This window comes from Eptesicus fuscus, chromosome 17 (genome assembly GCF_027574615.1).
Source record: "Eptesicus fuscus isolate TK198812 chromosome 17, DD_ASM_mEF_20220401, whole genome shotgun sequence".
Classification (NCBI taxonomy): Eukaryota; Metazoa; Chordata; class Mammalia; order Chiroptera; family Vespertilionidae; genus Eptesicus; species Eptesicus fuscus.
This window is the reverse complement of record NC_072489.1, coordinates 2,964,406-2,984,206: the sequence shown is the minus strand read 5'-3', so window position 1 is coordinate 2,984,206 and position 19,801 is coordinate 2,964,406. Positions and strand designations below refer to the sequence as shown.

Here is a 19,801-nt window from a genome sequence, read left to right as displayed (position 1 = left end):
TTAGATCAGAGTGATTAATGGAGACAGAAAGGGCTGGGCGCACAAAGGAGAGCACTAGAGTGGACATCTGTTGCTTTTCAGTGTTGGATCGTAAATCAGCGAGTTAGATATGAGATGCCTTAACAAGGCAATTCATTAGGAGCCTTTTATTGCGCGCAGGTTCAGAGCAGAATATCTGTCAAATTCTGAACCAACAACATGGAGGAAGCTTTCTCTATTTATATGCTTCCAGTTCTTTGTCTCCCAAATGTGGCTTTTCCGGACCTTCTTCTGACTTTACAAAGAGCTTTGTGTAAGTTATTTTTGCAGATAGTTTGTGACCTTGGATACATAATGAACAAACACTTGCATGAGAATGTGGGAATTATTATCAGTATTTGCCAATTATGTTAGACGGCTAGCTTGCAAGGTCAGACAGCTAAGTTTTTATCCTTTTCTATTATTCAAACTAAAACAGTTATTTTATAGAATAAGGGACATCTAAAAATAACAGAGTGGACCTACAGAATAAGAGACTGTCTAAGAATAACAGAGTAGTTCAAAGAGCAATTTCAAACAGGAGTTTTCCAAAGGAGGGATTACTATGCTTCATTAGCTCTTTACAATCCATCCCTCATTTCATTTGGGGGATCATCCCAAGACAGAGACTGCTAATTGTCCCCAGTACATGCTCTCCCCTTCTACAGTAAGAGAACTCCTCTACCTGAGGACAAGCCTACTCAGAGTCCAGACCACACTTTCAGCCTCCGTGCAGCAAGGCATGCTCTGTGACCAGGTCTGCCCAGTGAGGTGTCAGAGCGATGCATGCCGGCCTGCAGCCGCGCCCTCCGGAAGGAATGGGCCTTGCCCTTTCCCTCTGCCCTGGTTGGCATGAGTTCTTAGGGGTAAGCCGGTTTGTATCATTCGGGGTTGCCTTCCGGGGAGAGGGCTTTCAAACCTTTGGAAGAATGGGCAGGGAAAACAGACGTTTAATTGGCTAAAGGGACAGACTGGGGCTGAGCATGCTGATTGTCCCCAATGGTCATGATTTCCTTCTATGTTTAAGAATCTCTGCTTTTCATCTGGGGACATAGAAATCCGGGAAAAAAGGACTATTTTTCCTCATCTTCCTGGAAGCTTTGTTTGGCCAACTAACTGGCCAGTGGGACTGACGCAGGAGGTGCTGCCTTTACCGGGAAGGGTAAGCCCTCCCACCCACTCCCGTTTCTGCAGGCTGGGTAGCAGAAGGTGGGGAGGCATCCCAGCCCATGGATGCACCACAGCAAGCACGTCAAACTCAAGGCTAACACGGGCCAAATAACAAGGTTCACGTTTATGTGGTCACAAAAAAACAAAGCCTCAATTTTCATAGAAACGTAGGTTTGTTTCCATAGAGACATGCTGAATACAAAGGGCTGAAATAAATGAGTCATCGTTAACATAAAATAACAGAACATTTTAATAAAAATTAATATTTTTTCTTGAAATTAACTTATCAGACTCTGAATAACTGCACAAATTAATAAGTGTAATACAAATAAACCTATTTTCCTTGTTCGCCGAAAGAGAAATCGTTCCTGTTGTGCACACCAAACAAGTCAGTACAAGACTAATGACGTGGCCACTGGCTGCTAAAATATTTGCTGCTGGTATTAGTGGGGAGAAATGGTGCGCCTGTGCGTAAGGCACGTAAGGGAAAATGAATGCAACACGATTATAGTCATCAGTCATTAGCAAACATTGTAGTTCGTTATTAATAATTATATGTAACAGGATATTGTAAAAATTAAATTACAAACTTTTTATTTAAACGTTTCTTACGTGCCGTTATATTGGCTGGGCCGCACAAATATCGGTTGTGGGCCACGAGTTTGACATGCTTGCACGGTACCCAGGGATAGCCAGACAACACGGGAGGGCGCCAGGCTGCTACCTTCAGGCAGAGGAGGAAGAAACGTCTGTCTTGCTTAAGGCAATCTAATTTGAAGTCTCTCTTCCAGCAGCTCAACCTATATTTTAAAATTTACTCGCCCCTCTCCTCGGCAGCCATGTGCTTTGGGTGGGTCTCAGAGGAGGAGCCTATGACCAGGCCCAGATCAAGCACTGCCTCACATACCCTGGCCCAGAGGCTGCTCAGGATAAGCACGTGTCCCATAGAGCCAATGATGGGCAGCCAGGAGGAAACTCACCCTTTTGCGCAAGGGGACGTGGGGGCCGAAGCCACCGTCTTCCACAGGCCTGACACTGGGGCCAGCCCGGAGGGCCACACGGTGAGGGTGAGAGAGAAGCCAGGTCTGAGGACATGCCCAAGCCCTGCCTCCAGCTACAGCTGAGGCTGCTCTCCTCCCTTGACTTCTCAACTAAGGAAGCTAGAACTGTCCTTTGAGTTTCAACTAGTTTAGGTTAGATTTCTAACCCTTGCTACCAAAAGCAGCCTCAGTGACAGTCTCATCTAAGCCTGAAGTATTGTGGAGGCAACATGGAAGGCAGATGCCTGAGCTGAGTCTTGCAAGAGTCAAGACCAGCTAAAGCTTGCTTTAAAAAATGGGTTTATTATAAGGATACATGTGGATTTGAACCATAATTGGAAAGTCCTTAGGCACAAGGAAGATAGGCCCAGGGATATTCATGGCTGCATCGCTTCCTTCCTGGAGCAAGAGGTCCCACCTCCCTCCTGAGGGTCCAGGCTCTTTCTACCTACTAGCGCCCTCTACTGACACAGAATCTCTGCTGCTTAAATATCTTGGATCCCCAAGGCCCTAGCACCTCCTGGAGACACGTCTTAATGCAGCGATTTCCAACCAGTATGCTTCGGTGGACAGACCTGTGCACCGCAATAATTTTTAAAGCATGCATTACCTGACTACTTACTTAGGGGCACTGACCACTTTTCTCTTATGTTGTCAAATTTATTATCATTTGTTGTTGTTGTTGTTAATCCTCAACCATATTTTTCCATTGATTTTTAGAGAGAGTGGAAGGGAGAAGAAGAGACAGAGAGAAACATTGATGTGAGAGAGACACATTGATTGGTTGCCTCCTGACCAGGGCCAGGGAACCTGCAACCAAGGTACATGCCCTTGACTAGAATCTAACGCGGGACCTTCAGTCTGCAGGCCAACGCTCTATCCACTGAGCCTAACTGGCTGGGGCTTAGGTTGTCAAATTTAAAAATGACAACAGCCAACACAACAATAGCCATCTAGTGTGAATGAATCAAATTTATACCTATTTTTTTCAGATAGGCAAAAAACATAATATATTTTTGGTTTGCCACAGAATTTCAGTATTTAGTTTATGTGTGCCATGAGATGAAAAAGGTTAGAAATCACTGTATTTTTATTTTTACTCATATAAATGTTTATTGTTGAAAGTATTGCATACGTCCCCTTTTTTCCCCCCATTGACCCCTTCTAGCCCACCCTCGTCCCCCGCCCCAAGTCTTCACCACCCTATTGTCTGTGTCCAGGGGTTATGCATATATGCATACTGTAAGGAGGGGCTATAGGGCCACAAACAAGTCCCAACTTGGAGGGCAGAGCCCTCCTAGCCTAATTAAACTTGACCTTATAGCCCTCCCTTGCTCCTTCCTAGGTAACTAATGGGCTGTGGGAGGTGCAGCAAGTGCTGCCAAAACAAGTGAAAATCACAGAAACATTGTAAACATGTTGACCACTTCCCTTGTTTTGCTTTGTGTGCTCTGACTATAAAATAAAGCTTTGGCTTGCAGGCTGGGTCTCTCTGTGTCCTCATCCAGGCGCAGTGATCCACCTAACTCCAGCTGTATTCTCTTGTCTGTCTTCTTTAATCCTTCACCGCCCTCCTCATGTTCACCCCTGGCCATGCTGGATGCGGTTCAGCATACAAGTTTTCTTCCCACCCACCCACTCTCCCTCACCTTCCCTCTGAGATTCTACTATCTGTTCTCTGGATCTATTTTGTTCATCAGTTTATTTTGCTTGTTAGATTCCACGTATGAGTGAGATCATGTGATACTTGTCTTTCTCTGACTGGCTTATTTCACTTAGGATGATACTCTCCAGGTCCCTCCATGCTGTCTCAAAGGGTAAGAGATCCTTCTTTTTTAAGGCCACATAGTATTCCATGGTGTAAATGTACCACTGTTGTTGTTTTAATCTTTATTATTAAAAGTATTACATAGGTCCTCCTCCCCCACCCCCATTAACCTCTTCCAGCCTGCTCCTGTCCTCTCCCCACCCCCCAGGCCTTCACCACTCCATTGTCTGTGTCCATGGGTTATGCATAAATGCATATAAGTTTGTTGGTTGATCTCTTCCCACCTACCCTCTCCTGCCTTCCTTCTGAGGATAGGAAGGCAGGAGTCATGCTTCTATGACTCTGGGTCTATTTTTGATCATCAATTTATTTGGTTCATTAGATTCCACATATGAGTGAGATCATGTGATTCTTGTCTTTCCCTAACTGGCTTATTTCTTTTAGCATAATACTCTCCAGGTCCCTCCATGCTGTCTCAAAGGGTAAAAGATACTTCTTTTTTACTGCTGCATAATATTTCATGGTATAAATGTACCACAGCTTTTTTATCCACTCATCTACTGATGGGCGCTTGGGCTGTTTCCAGATCTTAATTATTGTAAATTGTGCTGCTATGAACATAGGGGTGCATACATTCTTTCTGGTTGGTGTTTCTGGTTTCTTAAGATATATTCCTAGAAGTGGGATCACTAGGTCAAATGGCAGTTCCGTATTTAATTTTTTGAGGAAACTCCATACTGTTTTCCATAATGGCTGCACCAGTCTGCATTCCCACCAGCAGTGCACTAGGGTTCCCTTTTCTCCACATCCTTGCCAGCACTTGTCATTTGTTGCTTTGTTGACGGTAGCCATTCTGACAGGTGTGAGGTGTGATGATCAGTGACTCTGAGCATTTTTTCATATGTCTCTTGGCCATCTGTATGTCCACTTTGGAGAAGTATCTATTTAGGTCCTTTGCCCATTTTTAAATTGGATTGTTTGTCTTCCTTTGTTAAGTTGTATGAGTGCCTTATATAGTTTGAATATTAACCCTTTATCAGATGTATCATTGACAAATATGTTCTCCCAGGCAGTGGGCTCCCTTTTCAGTTTGATGGTGGTTTCTTTTGCTGTTAAGAAGCTTTTTATTTTGATGTAGTCCCATTTGTTTATTTTCTCCTTAGTTTCCTTTGTCCTAGGAGATGTATCCATAAACATGTTGCTATGAGAGATGTCTGAGATTTTGCTGTCTATGGTTTCTTTTAGGATTTTTATGGTTTCACAACTTACATTTAAGTCTTTTATTTATTTTGAGTTTACTTTTGTGTATGGTGTAAGTTGGTGGTCAAGTTTAAATTTCTTGCTGGTATCTGTCCAATTTTCCCAACACCATTTATTGAAGAGACTCTCTTGACTTCATTGTATGTTCTTCCCGCCTTTGTCAAATATTAATTGAGCATAATGTCTTGGATGGATTTCTAGGGTCTCTGTTCTGTTCCATTGATCTACATGCCTATTCTTGTGCCAGTACCAGGCTGTTTTGATTACAGTGGTTTTGTAGTTTAACTTATCTGGTATTGTGATTCCCCCAACTTTGTTTTTCTTTCTCAAGATTGCTGCAACTATGGAGGATCTTCTTTGGTTACATATACATTTTTTGAGTATTTGTTCTAGATATTTGAAATATGCCATTGGTATTTTAATAGGGGTTGCAATGAAACTGTAGATTGCCTTGGGTAGTATGGACATTTTAATTATGTTAATTCTACCAATCCATGAACAAGGTATATTCTTCCACTTGTTTATATTTTCTTCTATCTCTTTTTTCAAAATCCTGTAGTTTTCTGAATACAGGTCTTTTACCTTCTTGGTTAAGTTTATTTTTAAGCATCTTAATTTTTTTGTTGTTGCAATGATAAATGAGATTGTTTTTTAGTTTCTCTTTCTGATAATTCATTATTGATGCATAAAAATGCCATCAATTTCTGGATGTTAATTTTGTATCCTGCTACATTGTCAAATTCATTTATTAAATCTAGTAGTTTTTTGGTGGATTCTTTAGGGTTTTCTATGTGTAATATCCTGTCATCTGTGAAAACTGAGAGTTTCAGTTTCACTTCTTCCTTTCCAATTTGGATGCCTTTAATTTCTTCTTTTTGTCTGATCACTGTGGCTATTACTGCCAGTACTAGCCCATCTAATAAAAGAGTAATATACAAATTGACCATACCTCCGCTACACCCACAAGCCACACACACCAGCCAATCACGAGCAAGTATGCAAATTAACCCAACCAAGATGGCTGTGGCCACGGAGACAGCAGGAGGCTTGGGTTTCCCCGCCAATGGAGGAAGCCAAGCTTTCCGCCTGCCCTGGCCTGCCTTGGCCTCTGCTTAAGGCTACAAAGTTTCAATTATAGAAGATAAATAAATTCCAACAAAGATGGCTGCAGCCACAGAGCTGGAGAGAGCAGGAGGCTTGGCTCCGCTGAAGGCTACAAAGTTTCAATTATAGAAGATAAATAAATCCCAGATACCAGGGCCTCAGCTTGGGTTGCCAGGGGATGTGGCCAGCCTGCAAACCACCACAGGCCCCTCACCCAGGCCACCCCATGCCCCAAGGAAACCCCCACCCTGAGCCGGGACACCCTTCAGGGCAAACCAGCCGGCCCGCACCCGTGCACCAGGCCTCTATCCTATCTAATAAAAGGATAATATGCAAATGACCGTCAGTCCAACACACAAGATGGCTGCCCCCATGTGGTCAAAGATGACTGCCCCCATGTGGACACAAGATGGCCGCCACAAAGTGGCCAGCAGGGGAGGATAGTTGGGAGGGAACAGGTCTGCAAGGGAGGGCAGTTGGGGGCGATCAAGCCTTCAGGGGAGGGCAATTAGGGGTGACCAGGCTGGCAGAGGAGGGAAGTTGGGGGTGACCGGGCCTGCAGGGAAGGGCAGTTGGGGGGAGACCCAGGCCTGCAGGGGAGAGCAGTTGGGGGGGACCAGGCCTGCAGGGGAGGGCAGTTAGGAGTGACTGCAGGGGACCAGGCCTGCAGGGGAGGGTAGTTAGGGGCAAACAGGCTGGCAGGGGAGCAGTTAGACATCAATCAGGCTGGCAGCAGAGTGGTTAGGTGGTGATCAGGCTGGAAGGCAGAAGCGGTTGGGGCAATCAGGAAGGCAGGCTGGCAAGCAGTTGGGAGCCAGCAGTCCTGGATTGTGAGAGGGATGTCTGACTGCCCGTTTAAGCCCGATCCTACTGTGATCGGGCCTAAACGGGCAGTCGGACATCCGTCGAGGGGTCCCAGATTGGAGAAGGTGCAGGCTGGGCTGAGGGACACCACCCACCCGTGCACAAATTTTGTGCACCAGGCCTCTAGTGTTAAATAAGAGTGGTGAAAGTGGCCCAGCTGGCATGGCTCAGTGATTAAACATTGGCCTATGAACCAGGAGGTCATGGTTCAATTCCTGGTCAGGACATATGCCCAGGGTGTAGGCTCAATCCCTAGTGTGGGGCATGCAGAAGGCAGCTGATCAATGATTCTCTCTCATCATTGATTTTTTTTATCTCTCTCTCCCTCTCCCTTTCTCTCTGAAACAATAAAAATATATTTTATATATATGCTAGAGGCCCAGTGCACAAAATTCGTGCACAGGGGAAGGGGGCCCTCAGCCCAGCCTGCATCCTCTCCAATCTGGGACTGCTGGCTCTCAACTGCTCACCTGCCTGCCTTCCTGATTGCCCCAACCGCTTCTGCCTGCCAGCCTGATCACCCCCTAACCACTCCTTTGCCATCCTGATTGATGCCTAACTGCTCCCCTGCCAGCCTGTTTGCCCCCAACTTCCCTCCTCTGCTGGTCTGGTCACCCCTAACTGCCCTCCCCTGCAGGGTTGATTGCCCCCAACTGCCCTCCCTTGCAGGCCTGGTTCCTCCCAACTGCTCTCCACTGCAGGCCTGGGTCCCCCCCATCTGCCCTTCCCTGCATGCCCGGTCACACCCAACTTCCCTCCTCTGCCGGCCTGGTCCCTCCCAACTGCCCTCCCCTGCTGGCCATCTTGTGGTGGCCATCTTGTGTCCACATGGGGGCAGGATCTTTGACCACATGGGGGCAGCAATCTTGTGTGTTGGACTGACGGTCATTTGCATATTATCCTTTTATTAGATAGGATAGAGGCCTGGTGCACAGGTGCGGGCCGGCTGGTTTGCCCTGAAGGATGTCCCAGATAAGGGTGGGGGTTCCCTTGGGATGTGGGGCGGCCTGGGCGAGGGGCCTGTGGTGGTTTGCAGGCCGGTCATGCCCCTGGCAGCCCAAGCGGAGGCCCTGGTATCTGGGGTTTATGTATCTTCTACAATTGAAACTTTGTATCCTGGAGCGGAGCCATAGCAAACTAATATGAATCACTGCCCAGCTCTTATTCCATCACTGTGGCCTAAGGAATGTGATGCTCTTACTGGTCAGCTCTGGATCAAGCCTACCTCTGGAATTAAGGATAAGTCAGCCCACCTTATGACATCATCAGAGAATAGAGGAAGAGCCCAGCCAAAGTGGCTCAGTGGTTGAGCATCGACCTATGAACCAGGAGGTCATGGTTCAATTCCCAGTCAGAGTACATGCCCGGGTTGCAGCTTGATCCCCAGTGTGGGGCGTGCAGGAGGCAGCTGATCAATGATTCTCATTCATGTTTCTATCTCTCTCTCCTCTCCCTTCCTCTCTTATTTCAATAAAAATATTTAAAAAATAAACACTTGGACTTCCTGAACCCTCCTTGGAAACACTTTGCCAGTGAAAATATGTCTTGCCTTGGCCATGGAAAAGAGAAACCTGTCGACTGCTGTTCCCAGAGTTTCCAGCTCCCAGGAGCCCAGGAAGGAACTAGATGGGAAAGCGGGAAGCAGCACACCAGGAAGCCATTCTGCTCTGTGGCGCTGGCTCCACGCCAGCCTGGTCTCAGAGACCCGGGGGACAGTGGACGGAGGGGAAACCGACCACAGTGACTGTAGCTCTTGGCCCAGTTCATGGTCATCTCCACAGCAAATGGTCTCCTGGGCCCTTGCATGGGTCCCTCGCTGGTCAGTGGGGAGGAAAGAAGAGGGGCCAGCTGGCAGGTCCCATTCCACCCCTTACTGGGTGGGCCCTGGAACCTCTCTGGTTCAGCTTCCTCATCTGGGGGGTGGTCCTACCCCGCAGGGCCGACAGGAAGTGGGGACCGATGGGGTCCGGTACCTGAAGCCTGCATCACGATGTCCAGAACATAAGGAGCAGCAAGAAAGGTGAATTCCTTCCTGCCACCTGCTCTCATCTCCCAATGGAGGAAAAAGACTCGAAGCTCAGCCGCCTGGCTGGGTGTGGAAGGTGTTTGCAGACAGAGCCAGGCCCAGCAGCTGGTCTCCAGAGCCAGGCCGAGGAGCTCCTATCAGACGGAAAGCCTGGCCCGGGACGTGTGGGATGCATGGGTGGTGGTGGCAAGAGCCAGCGGGAAGCTCCTCCGAGGCACAAGCCCTTCCCCCACCAGAGGCAGGCACGGGAATGCTGAGCTGAATAAGACAGCCCTGCCTCCACGGACGTCCTGGTCTGAGAGAGAGAGGCGGTGACAGTCACAGGCACTAAGCACTGTACAGGGATGGAGGGGGGCCCGGAGGGCAGAAGCTGGGGAAGGGTAGAAGATGGGATGTGAAGAGCAGAGGAGGCGGATGGGCGCTCCAGGGAAGGGATAATGGAGACCTGGGGAAGGTGATGCTGATGATGGAGGAGGAAGAGCTGCAGGACTTGGATGGGGGTGGTGAGGGGAAAGGCCAGGGAGGATGCTGGGAGCCCTGGAAAGGCTCCAGGGTCACCCCTCTGGGTCTGGCACATTCACTGGCCACAAGTCTCCATTTCCGGGAGCACCCACTCTCACCCCACACCCAAAGGAGGCGAGCACAGTGCAGGCCCCACCATGGAGGCACTGGCTGGGGATGGGACCAGGCCCCCTCAGGGGAGTCAGGCCACGTCGCAGCTGGGGGTTGGGACGTCACTGGCGGAAGGCATGCGGACCCTGCTAGCTGCCTGGCCCCAGCCTTTTCAGCGGGAGCTGCAGGCAGCAGGAGGCCGGGCTGAGCCTCCCTCCAGGACAGGGAGTACTGCGGTCCCTGCCCCAATGCCCCAGTCATTGATGTCCGAATTCCTGGGGCCTGGGAATAGCTTACCTCAGGAGCAAAGGGACTGCAGACGCGGGAGGTGAGGGTCCTGCGGTGGGAGATTAGGGCCAGTGACCCAAAGGCCCTGGGGGGAGGCAGAGGAAGGGGTAGGGGCGGGGCTCAGCCACCTGCTGCGGGCGAGGGCCTGCAGGCGGCTCCCGAAGGCAGGCGGGACAGGCACTCAGCCCTGCCCCCCTGTGGGGGAACAAACGTGGTTTTCACACAAAATCTGTGGTGATTTGTTACAGCCACAACAGAAACTAACGCAGACCTCCGACTCAGACCTGCGGGGAGGGACGGGGAAGCCTCGGGGGCCCCCAGTCCCCCAACGCCACCCACAGGTCAGAGGCATGGGGGTTCCTCAGACACCCCAGCCCCGGCCGGCCTCCGAGGGCCGGTCTGCGGGAGGAGGAAGGCGGGGGGACGGCCGCCCACAGCAGGCTCCCAGCAGGTGCGGGGTGCGAGGTCACCCCTCCTCACCTCACACCAGTCCAGACCCCAAAAAGAGAGAGCCACGCGTCCTGTGCCCACAGGCATCCCAAGGCTCCCAGACCCCTCCTGTGCGGGACCTCAGCTCACCGCCACCCGCCCAGGCCCCGCACGCCGGCCGCCTCCAGCCGCCTCCAGCCGCCTCCTGCCGCCTCCTGCCGCCTCCTGCCGCCTCCTGCCGCCTCCTGCCGCCTCCTGCCGCCTCCTGCCGCCTCCTGCCGCCTCCTGCCGCCTCCTGCCTCCTGTGAGCCGGCCCAGGCTGGGTCTTTGGGCGCAAACTTCAAGGCTGTGAACCAAGAGCGACCCTCCCTCTCCCCACACATAACCCTGTGTCCCCACTCAGCCACCTCGCCGCCCCGCCGTCCACCGGCCCCCCATCCACACCAGCCCCCGGTCCACACCTGGCCCTCCGTCCACACCAGCCCCCCGTCCACCGGTCCCCTGTCCACACCGGCCCCCCCGTCCACACCAGCCCCCGTCCACACCAGCCCCCCGTCCACCGGTCCCCTGTCCACACCGGCCCCCCCGTCCACACCAGCCCCCCGTCCACACCAGCCCCCCGTCCACCGGTCCCCTGTCCACACCGGCCCCCCCCCATCCACACCGGCCCCCCGTCCACCGGCCCCCCGTCCACACCGGCCCCCCGTCCACACCGGCCCCCCGTCCACACCGGCCCTCCGTCCACACCGGCCTCCCGTCCACACCGGCCCCCCGTACATACCGGCCCCCCGTCCACACCGGCCCCCCGTTCACACCGGCACCCAGTCCACACCGGTCCCCCGTCCACACCGGCCCCCCGTCCACACCGGCCCCCCGTCCACACCGGCCTCCCGTCCATACCAGCCCCCCGTCCACACCGGCACCCCGTCCACACCAGCCCCCCGTCCACCGGCCCCGGAGGGTCCGGAGGAGCTGCACTGGAGGGAGGCTGTGTTCAGTCTGGAGAAGCCAGTGGAGCGGCTGTGGTCAGGCGAGGCCGCAGCCCCGCCGGGATGGGGAAGGGATGGCCGGGCGAGGGGCGGTGAAGCCCAGGCCTCTGCCTTCCTCAGCTGCCGACCTCCCAGGGCCTGTTGAGGGAGATGTGTGTGCGGTGGGAATCGTCAACCAGAGCTGTACTGAGAGATGGACTGGCTGAGGCCTGAACCGGAGGGGCCAGACTACCGTCTGATTTCCAGTGGCCTTCCCTTCCGCACCTGGGGCAGGGCCCAGGCGGGGGTCCCGGGTTTCGGCCCCAAATGAAAGATGAGACAGAGGGCGGAAGAACCAGGACTACAGCTTTATTAGGGGAGAGGGACCCTGCGGGCTGCCTCCCAAAGCAAGAGAGCACATGTGCAGGGGTGAACATGCCTTTTGAGGGGAGGAGAGGAAAGGGATGGGGCTTAGGGTACTCGGCACGCGCTGATTAGTAGTTTCATATAAGGCACACGATTAGGGACTCAGGAATCGAGGGCTTAGGGTATTTGGCAGGTGCTGATTGGTGGTTCAGTGTACAGTCCATATAAGGTGCCTGGTTAGGTGCTCAGGAATGTCCAGGCCGCAGGTGCAGGTTACGTCATACTCCGTCCATCAGCTGGGGGAAGGGAGGATCTACCACGTACAAGTTCCTGGAGGACACGAGCGAGACCGGCTTCCCGGAGGGCTGCCTGGGGCGGCTGTGGTTCTCCGCAGAATACCAGCGGGAGGCAGAGCGGCTGCGGGTGGGCCTGGGCCTGCGGGTGGCTGTGGGCACCCTCACAGACCTGCATCCCTGGTGAAGCTCCACCTGCTGCGGAGGAGGGCGCGTCCTGCCATCCAAGACCAAACACAAAGCTGTCAACCCGCAGCTTGATGAGCACTTGGTCCTCCAGGTGCGGCCCCTGGAGCAGGCAGCGTGGGAAGGAGAGGCTTGAGCAGGAGAGCCCAGCCCCAGTGCCAGCCGGGGCCCTGCTGCGGAGCCACGCCCAGGCCTGCAGGAGCCCTGAGCTCCCATGGAAGGGGTCGGGGAAAGACTCAGGGGAGTGGTCACAGGAGGGGGTGGTGACAGAGGTCCAGGCTCCTCCTGGCCAGGCTGCCTGGAGGAGACAAAGAGAAAGCATGGAGTCACCTACTGAATGCCAGGTCCTGGCCCATGGGGCATGGAGGAAGCCCCCAGAGCCCTGGAGCACCGTGGGGTTCCTGGCAAGGATATCCAAGGAAGGCAGAGGCTGAGCCCCTGGGCCCTGTGGAATGGGGACAGAGGCTCGCCTATCCCGTCAGAGGCCAGCTTAGAACCTAGACCAGTGATGGGCAACCTTTTGAGCTTGGTGTGTCAAACTTCGCCAAAAAACTGAGCATAACTCGGGTAGTGTGTCACATTATTTCGTAAATGTTTCATCCTCAGGAGCAGCAAATGTTTCATCCTCGGCATAAGGCCGCCTCAGTGGCCGCGTGTCATCAGAAATGGCTACGCGTGTCAGTGCTGACACACATGTCATAGGTTCGCCATCCCTGACCTAGAGCCATCCTGGGCAGGTGCCTTTGCGGCACGTGGGCTGCCTGGCTCAGGGTCGGGAGGTGCTGAGCTCATGGCGGGCTGGGAGGGAGCCGCAGCAGGTGACTGATGGGGAGCCAGCTGCAGGAGCTGCAGAGAGGCCTTGGACAAGCGTGTCGTGTCTAAGAGCTGGGCAACTGGCGTGCCGGCAAAGTAAGGGGTGGCAGGTCAGCATCCAGGGAGAGTGTGCCCGCAGAGGCCGGGGCCTGGCTCTCACTCTCCTGAGGCCAAAAGCTGAGCAGAGGGGGGCACAGGCCAGACCGCGGCCGTCCTGCTGGGCCCAGGCTGTGTGAACGCGCAGGTGAGCCTGTTCTTGTCGGGAAGCAAGACCAAGGTTTGCAGGCCGCTACTCAGCAAGGCCACAGTCACGCTCACACACCTATTTTTCCACAGTCATCACCTCTCCCTGTCCCTGCGCTAACATCCTGACCCTCTCTTGTGCTTTAAGTGGGAAGGGAAGGAGAAGAGGAAGGAAAATCAATATGAATTGACAGTCTGTCTTAGGTCAGACACTGTGTGGGTTTCACAACCCAGAAAGAACCATTGTCCCATTTCGCAGGTGAGGAGACTGATTCTCAGGAAGAGGGAAGTTGGGGTGCCCAACTCAGAGAGCAGAGGCAGGCGGGTTCCCTGGGCTCCACGCGGGACCTCCCATACTTCTGTGCGCAGGCAAAGCACTGGGAGACCCTGTGGACGTGCGGAATGGCAAGCTCGGACTCTCGTTTCGGGTTCTTGTTCTATGAAGTTTGAAGAATAAAATTTTCGGACTAAAAGATTTTAAGCAAAAATGCAGAATTTTATTGCAAGCGTATACAGACTACCCCTGGGGAGGGGTCCCCAAATTGAGAAAACCCTGCTGTCTCTCTCTAAAATGGAAAAACCCTAGTCCTCTGAGTTTCTTGGTCTTGGGGTTTATAAATGCTGGCAGCTCTTTGTCTGTCCATAACTTTCTAATTGGACCCTTCCTTAATTCATGTCCCCGTGTTTTCCTAATGGGCCACTTTCCCCCTTCTCCCTGTATGGTATCAGTTTCCAAGTTCAAGGCTCACCGGTGCCCCCTCTTCTTCTTCCCCTTATCTATTAACATTCCTCCTTTCTGTGTATGTGAGATAAACAACCTGGCGGCTTGGAGCGTCGCTGCCCATCACGGATGCATTCCTCTCCCATGGACCCCCTTCCCTACCACTGCCTCCTGTCTCTAAACTCCCTCCCCTGTGAATCAGCAGATTCTACTTCATGGCTCTGGGGTGGGTCCCAAGGTCCTGCATTCCTAACAAGGTCCAGAGGGTAGTGAATCCCACTGGCCCTCAGACCACACTCTGCATGGCAAAACTCTGGCACACATTCCCACCTCCTGCTGTGCTGGCCAAGCTGCTGTGAAGGGTCCCCAAAGATGCCTGGGTTTAGGGTGTTCAAGTCTCTGGTTGAAACACCCCTCACCAAAAGCTCCTGTGTCCAGAACAGTGTGCCACATCACCCATCTCTTGTCCCCACGCGTGTCCTCAGCCCAGCCCTACCTCTCTAGCTCGAGCATCACTCAGAGGTGCCGAGGTTCCCGGTGTACCATGTGGACACGCAGAAGCACCAGCTCCTGGGCCAGGGGCTGTTCCCCCTGAGCAATGAAACTGACTGTCGGAGCATTATCTGCAGAGACCTGGAGGCTGAGAGCCTGGAGGTAAAAATCAAAGCCACACTCCCATGGGCATCTGCCCACCACCCCTACAAGTGCCTGGATGGGAGGGGGGGTGGAGGCGCCCCTGGGTAGGGTATGCTGAGGGCCTTCTGCCCTGCACGTCAGATTACCTGAAGTGATTTGAAGAATCCGTGTGTGGGTTCCACATCCAGATCAGACAGCGGTGGAAGGCGATACATCAAGGCCTGTATTTACTTGCCTCCTCCACCCCCAGGAAAACCCCACGGCTCAGGTAGGCTTTGGGACCCCCAGACCTGAGAGTGAAGCCTCAGTTCTGTCCTCACCTCTGTGTGGTCTTCGCAGATGCCCAGCTCTGCAGACCTTAGCTTCGCCGTCTGTAAAACGGCGGGTGGGTTTCCAGGAGGAGTCGGGTAGTCACGTGGCGCCGGGGCCTGACTGCTGGGAGGAAGGAGGCCCCGGGCTCTTCCACAGCCTGCCCCCGGTGCCCTGCCTCCCGCCGCCTCCCAGCCTCCCTTGGAGTTTGGCGCCTCCAGCGCTGCCTCAGCTAGGACGGCCCGAGCCGCCCCACTGGCCGCCCTGGGAGCCCAGGGCCTGGAGCTCCAGGACCAGCGGAGCCGGGACAGCACGTGCTCCTCCCGGGACACATCCCACCCAGGGGCTCGGGGGTGGGGCTGAGCCGACCCTCCCCGTGGCCATCCAGCTTCTGCTTGCATACTCCCCTGTATGGACATCGGGGTGAGCAGCCAGTTCCTCATGCTGACCCAGTGCACCATCCCCTTGGCCTCCACCACGTCCCCTAAGACTCCCGTGACCAAGTCAGCCCTCCCTTTTGCGAAGGCAAGGTCTTAGCTCCTTGAACTGTTCCTGCCTTTCTGTGAGGGGATCTGTCAGGAGCCAAGAGTTGGTCAAAGGATTAACTCTGACCTTACTTCAGTAAGTTACTGAAACGGAAACTCACGGAAACTAGGCCCACCTCCTCTTGCCTGAGGACAAAGCATTCTTTCCATAGTTGCCCTTCAACCGCCATATTCTTTATCTATAGTCAGCACCCTTTACGACCTTAGTCAATTATCTAAGCCCACATGACCCGTTCAGTCCCTACCCCTCCTAGGCACCTCAAACCACATATAAGGAACGCTGTAAAAAATAAAATTTCGAGGCTTGATCAGAAACCCTTTTGTCTTGCCTCCATTCTTTGCGTCCCTTGTCTGTCTCTCATTCTCTTAGGTGCGCCGCCTCGGTACCCCCGTTAGAAGACCCCGCTGGCCGGGGCAGGGATCTGGTCCCTGCAGGATGAGGCTCACCCCTCCCTGCCCAGGAGTCCCTTGGACACAGGCATGGCGGCCTCCGCAAGAAGAGGTGCTCCAGTCCGGAGGGCAAGGGCCCTCTGCTCTCCCAAACTCCCAGACCCGGAGCAGGAGGAGCAGGGCCCTGCAGCGGCTCACCCCACACGTCCACCTCCAGGAGGGCCTCCAGCAAGGACATGGCTGTCTGCCCCCCGCGTGTCTGCCTGAGTGATGGCTGTCTGCCTGAGTGATGGCTGTCTGCCACCGCGTGTCTGCCTGAGTGACGGCTGTCTGCCACCGCGTGTCTGCCTGAGTGATGGCTGTCTGCCCCCCGCGTGTCTGCCCGAGTGATGGCTGTCTGCCACCGCGTGTCTGCCTGAGTGATGGCTGTCTGCCCCCCGCGTGTCTGCCTGAGTGATGGCTGTCTGCCACCGCGTGTCTGCCTGAGTGATGGCTGTCTGCCACCGCGTGTCTGCCTGAGTGATGGCTGTCTGCCACCGCGTGTCTCCCTGAGTGATGGCTGTCTGCCACCGCGTGTCTCCCTGAGTGATGGCTGTCTGCCACCGCGTGTCTGCCCTGAGTGATGGCTGTCTGCCACCCCCGTGTCTTTGCATCTGTGAGATACTTGTGTGCCATGTGTCTTGGCACCATCAGCAAGTTGGCATTGAACCTTCCACTGCTGATCCAAACCCATCTGAGCCCCAGCCTCAAAAACTTGGCTCTCTGACAGAGAAGGTGTTTAAGGGGCCTGAGGGCACCTGAGAACCCAGCACCCAAGTGGGAGGGATGAGTGTGCGGGCCAGGCTCCTGCCAACAAGGGCCAGCCAAGCCCTGGGTGCTCCGTGGGCAGAGAGGAAGGAAGAGGCAGGAGCTGAGTGTCCTGCGCCCCGAGGCAGCACACTAATCACCCTGTCTCCTCTCGTAATGCCCTCTGGCCACAGCCCTCTGGCCACAGTGGCTGTGAGTAATGGGGTCCATGTGCCCCCCAGCCAGACCTCCCGCAGGCCAGAGGCTGGGCCCCTGCCAGCTCCTCTCAGCCCTCCATCTGCACTGCCCCTCAGGTGTGTTTGTCAAAGTGTCGATGATGAACCATAAGTTTGTCAAGTGCAAGAAGACTTGGGCTGTGCTGGGCTCTGCCAATCCTGTGTACAGCGAGACCTTCAGCTTCCAGGCCGAGCCCGCAGAACTGGGCACTGTCAGCCTGAGCCTGGCCATGCTGCAGAGTGCCCATGGGCAGTCAAGCCATCCCCACACCCAGTGGGGGGCAGTGGGCAAGCAGGGCTGCTGAGCACCCAGGCAGCGGGGACACGGAGAGCCCATGGATTCTGTTCCGTCCCTGCCTAAGGAGGCCCACGGGCAGGGCTTGCCAGTGAGGGAGCTGGATCCCCACCAGCTTTCTCACAGTGGGACTGCCTGTGGCACCCTAGAGAGGGGATGACTTCTGCCACCCCTCCCGTGGCAGATTGCCAGAGGGTGGGAGCAGCATGGCTGCCTCCCCCGGCCGGGTGACCTATGCCATGTCACTCCATGCCCTGCATTGCCCATGCCTTCCAACAAGCCTTTATGTCCTGGGAGTCACCCCAGCCAGCTCTCCCCACTGCCCACACCCGTGTCCACAGCCACTGTCTAGGGGAGCAGAGCTGACTGGTCTCATGGGCCAGAGCTTAAGACCCTTCTCCACTGTGACAATGGAGGTGAAAGTTCTGTCGAATGTTCCCCCCGAATGTTTAAGTGGGCTGAATAAAGAAGGCTTCTTTCTGGAGGGGCTCCTAGTTCAGCTCTGATGTGAGGCAGGCTTAAAATGGCCCAGTAAGGAATGAGGAGAGAAGTGGTGTCCCCAAAGACTGGCTCTTCCCTGGATTTATCCCCCCTCCCCCAATCCTGCCATCTCCAGCTCCAGGGCAAAGTCAGGACCTCTTTGGGGTCAGTCAGCTGAAATTGAAAGAGGAAAAGAGCTGGCTGCTTCCTTGGAGGGGAGGAGTACTAAAAGAGGGGGAGGGGAGAAGGAGAGAGGGCAAGAGGGGGAGGGAGGACAGATGGGGAAGGGTAGGAGGGAGAGGGAGGGAGATGGGGTGGCAGAAGGCACTGGCAATGCCTGAGGTGATGGGCCTTCCACACTCCGGAGAATCACAGTGCTTTTCCTCCTGCAGAAAGCCAGCCACTGGGCCGCGGGGTGGTGGCCCTACATGTATGCCCGAGGCCGAGAGCTGGAGCACTGGGACAAGATGCTCAGCAAGCCCAGGTTGCTGGAGAAGTGTTGGCACTCACTCTGCAGCACCATGGATCCCAACCTGACCTGGCCTGACTCTCCGAGGCTGTGCCTACTGAACCGGTGTGGCTTTTTCCTTCACCAGGTTAGGGAAGTTTGCTGCTGTTATTTCTTCAAACAGATTCTCTATCCTTTGCTCACTTTCTTCTCCTTCTAGCACACCTGTTATGTGAATATTGTTACATTTCATGTTGTCCCACAGCTCCTTTAAGCTGTCCTCCTATTTTTTAATTGTTTTTTTCTTTTTGATTCTCTGATTGAGTGATTTTTTTTCTACCCTGTCTTCCAATTCACCAATCTGATCATTGACTTCTCCTAATATTTTTTCATGCTGTTGAGCATCTTTACCATCATTATTCTGAACTCTATGTCTGTTAAATTTCTTATCTCCATTTCATTTAGCTCTTCTTCTGGAGAATTCTCTTGTTCTTTCACTTGAGGGTTATTTATTTATTTATTTATTTATTTATTTATTTATTTATTTTTGTCTTTCCATTTTGGCTCCCTGTATTAGGTGGATCTGCCATGCCTCCCAATCTCTAGTGCAGGACAGTGTCAAACACTGTTTCTGACTAATTAGATCAGGCAAAGACCTAAACCTCCAGTGATCAGCCTCTATCTGCAGACTGATCGGATTTAGTCCTGAGTAGCCTTAGGTGATTGTCCAGAAGTGGGGCCATAGATTTTCCAACAGGGTGGACAATTACTTCTGCCTATAAGCTAATTATTATTCTTAGTCTCATAATTGGCCTCAGAAACCCCACAGGATGGCACAATGGGTTTTCCAATAGGGTGGGGCAACTGCCTCCCAAGTAAAAACCACATGGATGGCAAAATTCTGCCTGAGAAAGATGTCCCCTGCAGCATGAGAGAATGACTCAGCACAGGAAACTGAGATGGCTGTCCTCTGAGCTCCAACCCCAGAGCCCTCAACCCTGGACTCTCTTCACACAACTCCATTCTACTTTGCCCTCCCTCTGCCAGAGCCCAAGGTGAGTGGCTGCACATGAAATTTTGTGTGTTGATCCTTTAAGAGGGTGCCTGAATTTCCAATCAGCTCTGGCTGGCAGACAGCAATCCTGCTGCTTTTCACAGACAGGTGTTATGTGGGCATCTTTCTCAGTTCTGGTGCTCTGGGCTGGGGAGCCCAGCTGAGGGTTTAGACCCAGAGTTCTCAGTGGGAACCCCCCACAGGTGAGATGTCTCTCCAAAACTTCAGCTGCTGTCTGTGGGAGCCCAGCCAGACCTTTTGTGCCTGTGCCCTTCCTACCAGTCTCTATTGCGGTCTTCACTTTCCATCTTTGGTTATCAGGATTCTCTCCAGCTAGTCTTCAGTTGATTATTCAGGATGGTTGTTGGTTTTTTTGTATTTTAGTTGCAATTCCAGTTTGGTCCTGGGAGCATGTCAGTGTAGCATCTACTTACTCTGCCACCATTTTTTATC

At 53.5% G+C, this 19,801-nt stretch overlaps 1 protein-coding gene across 1 annotated transcript; it reads left to right on the top strand.

Moving 5' to 3' along the window:
- Positions 1 to 2,144: 2,144 nt before the first annotated feature.
- Positions 2,145 to 19,007, top strand: SYT15B (synaptotagmin 15B). The gene is given in 9 exon segments (XM_054729325.1): positions 2,145 to 2,255; positions 10,684 to 10,883; positions 12,210 to 12,486; positions 14,674 to 14,823; positions 15,310 to 15,424; positions 17,150 to 17,329; positions 18,239 to 18,266; positions 18,268 to 18,420; positions 18,983 to 19,007. Coding segments are annotated over 9 exon segments (1,239 nt in total).
- The last annotated feature ends 794 nt before the right edge of the window (positions 19,008 to 19,801 follow it).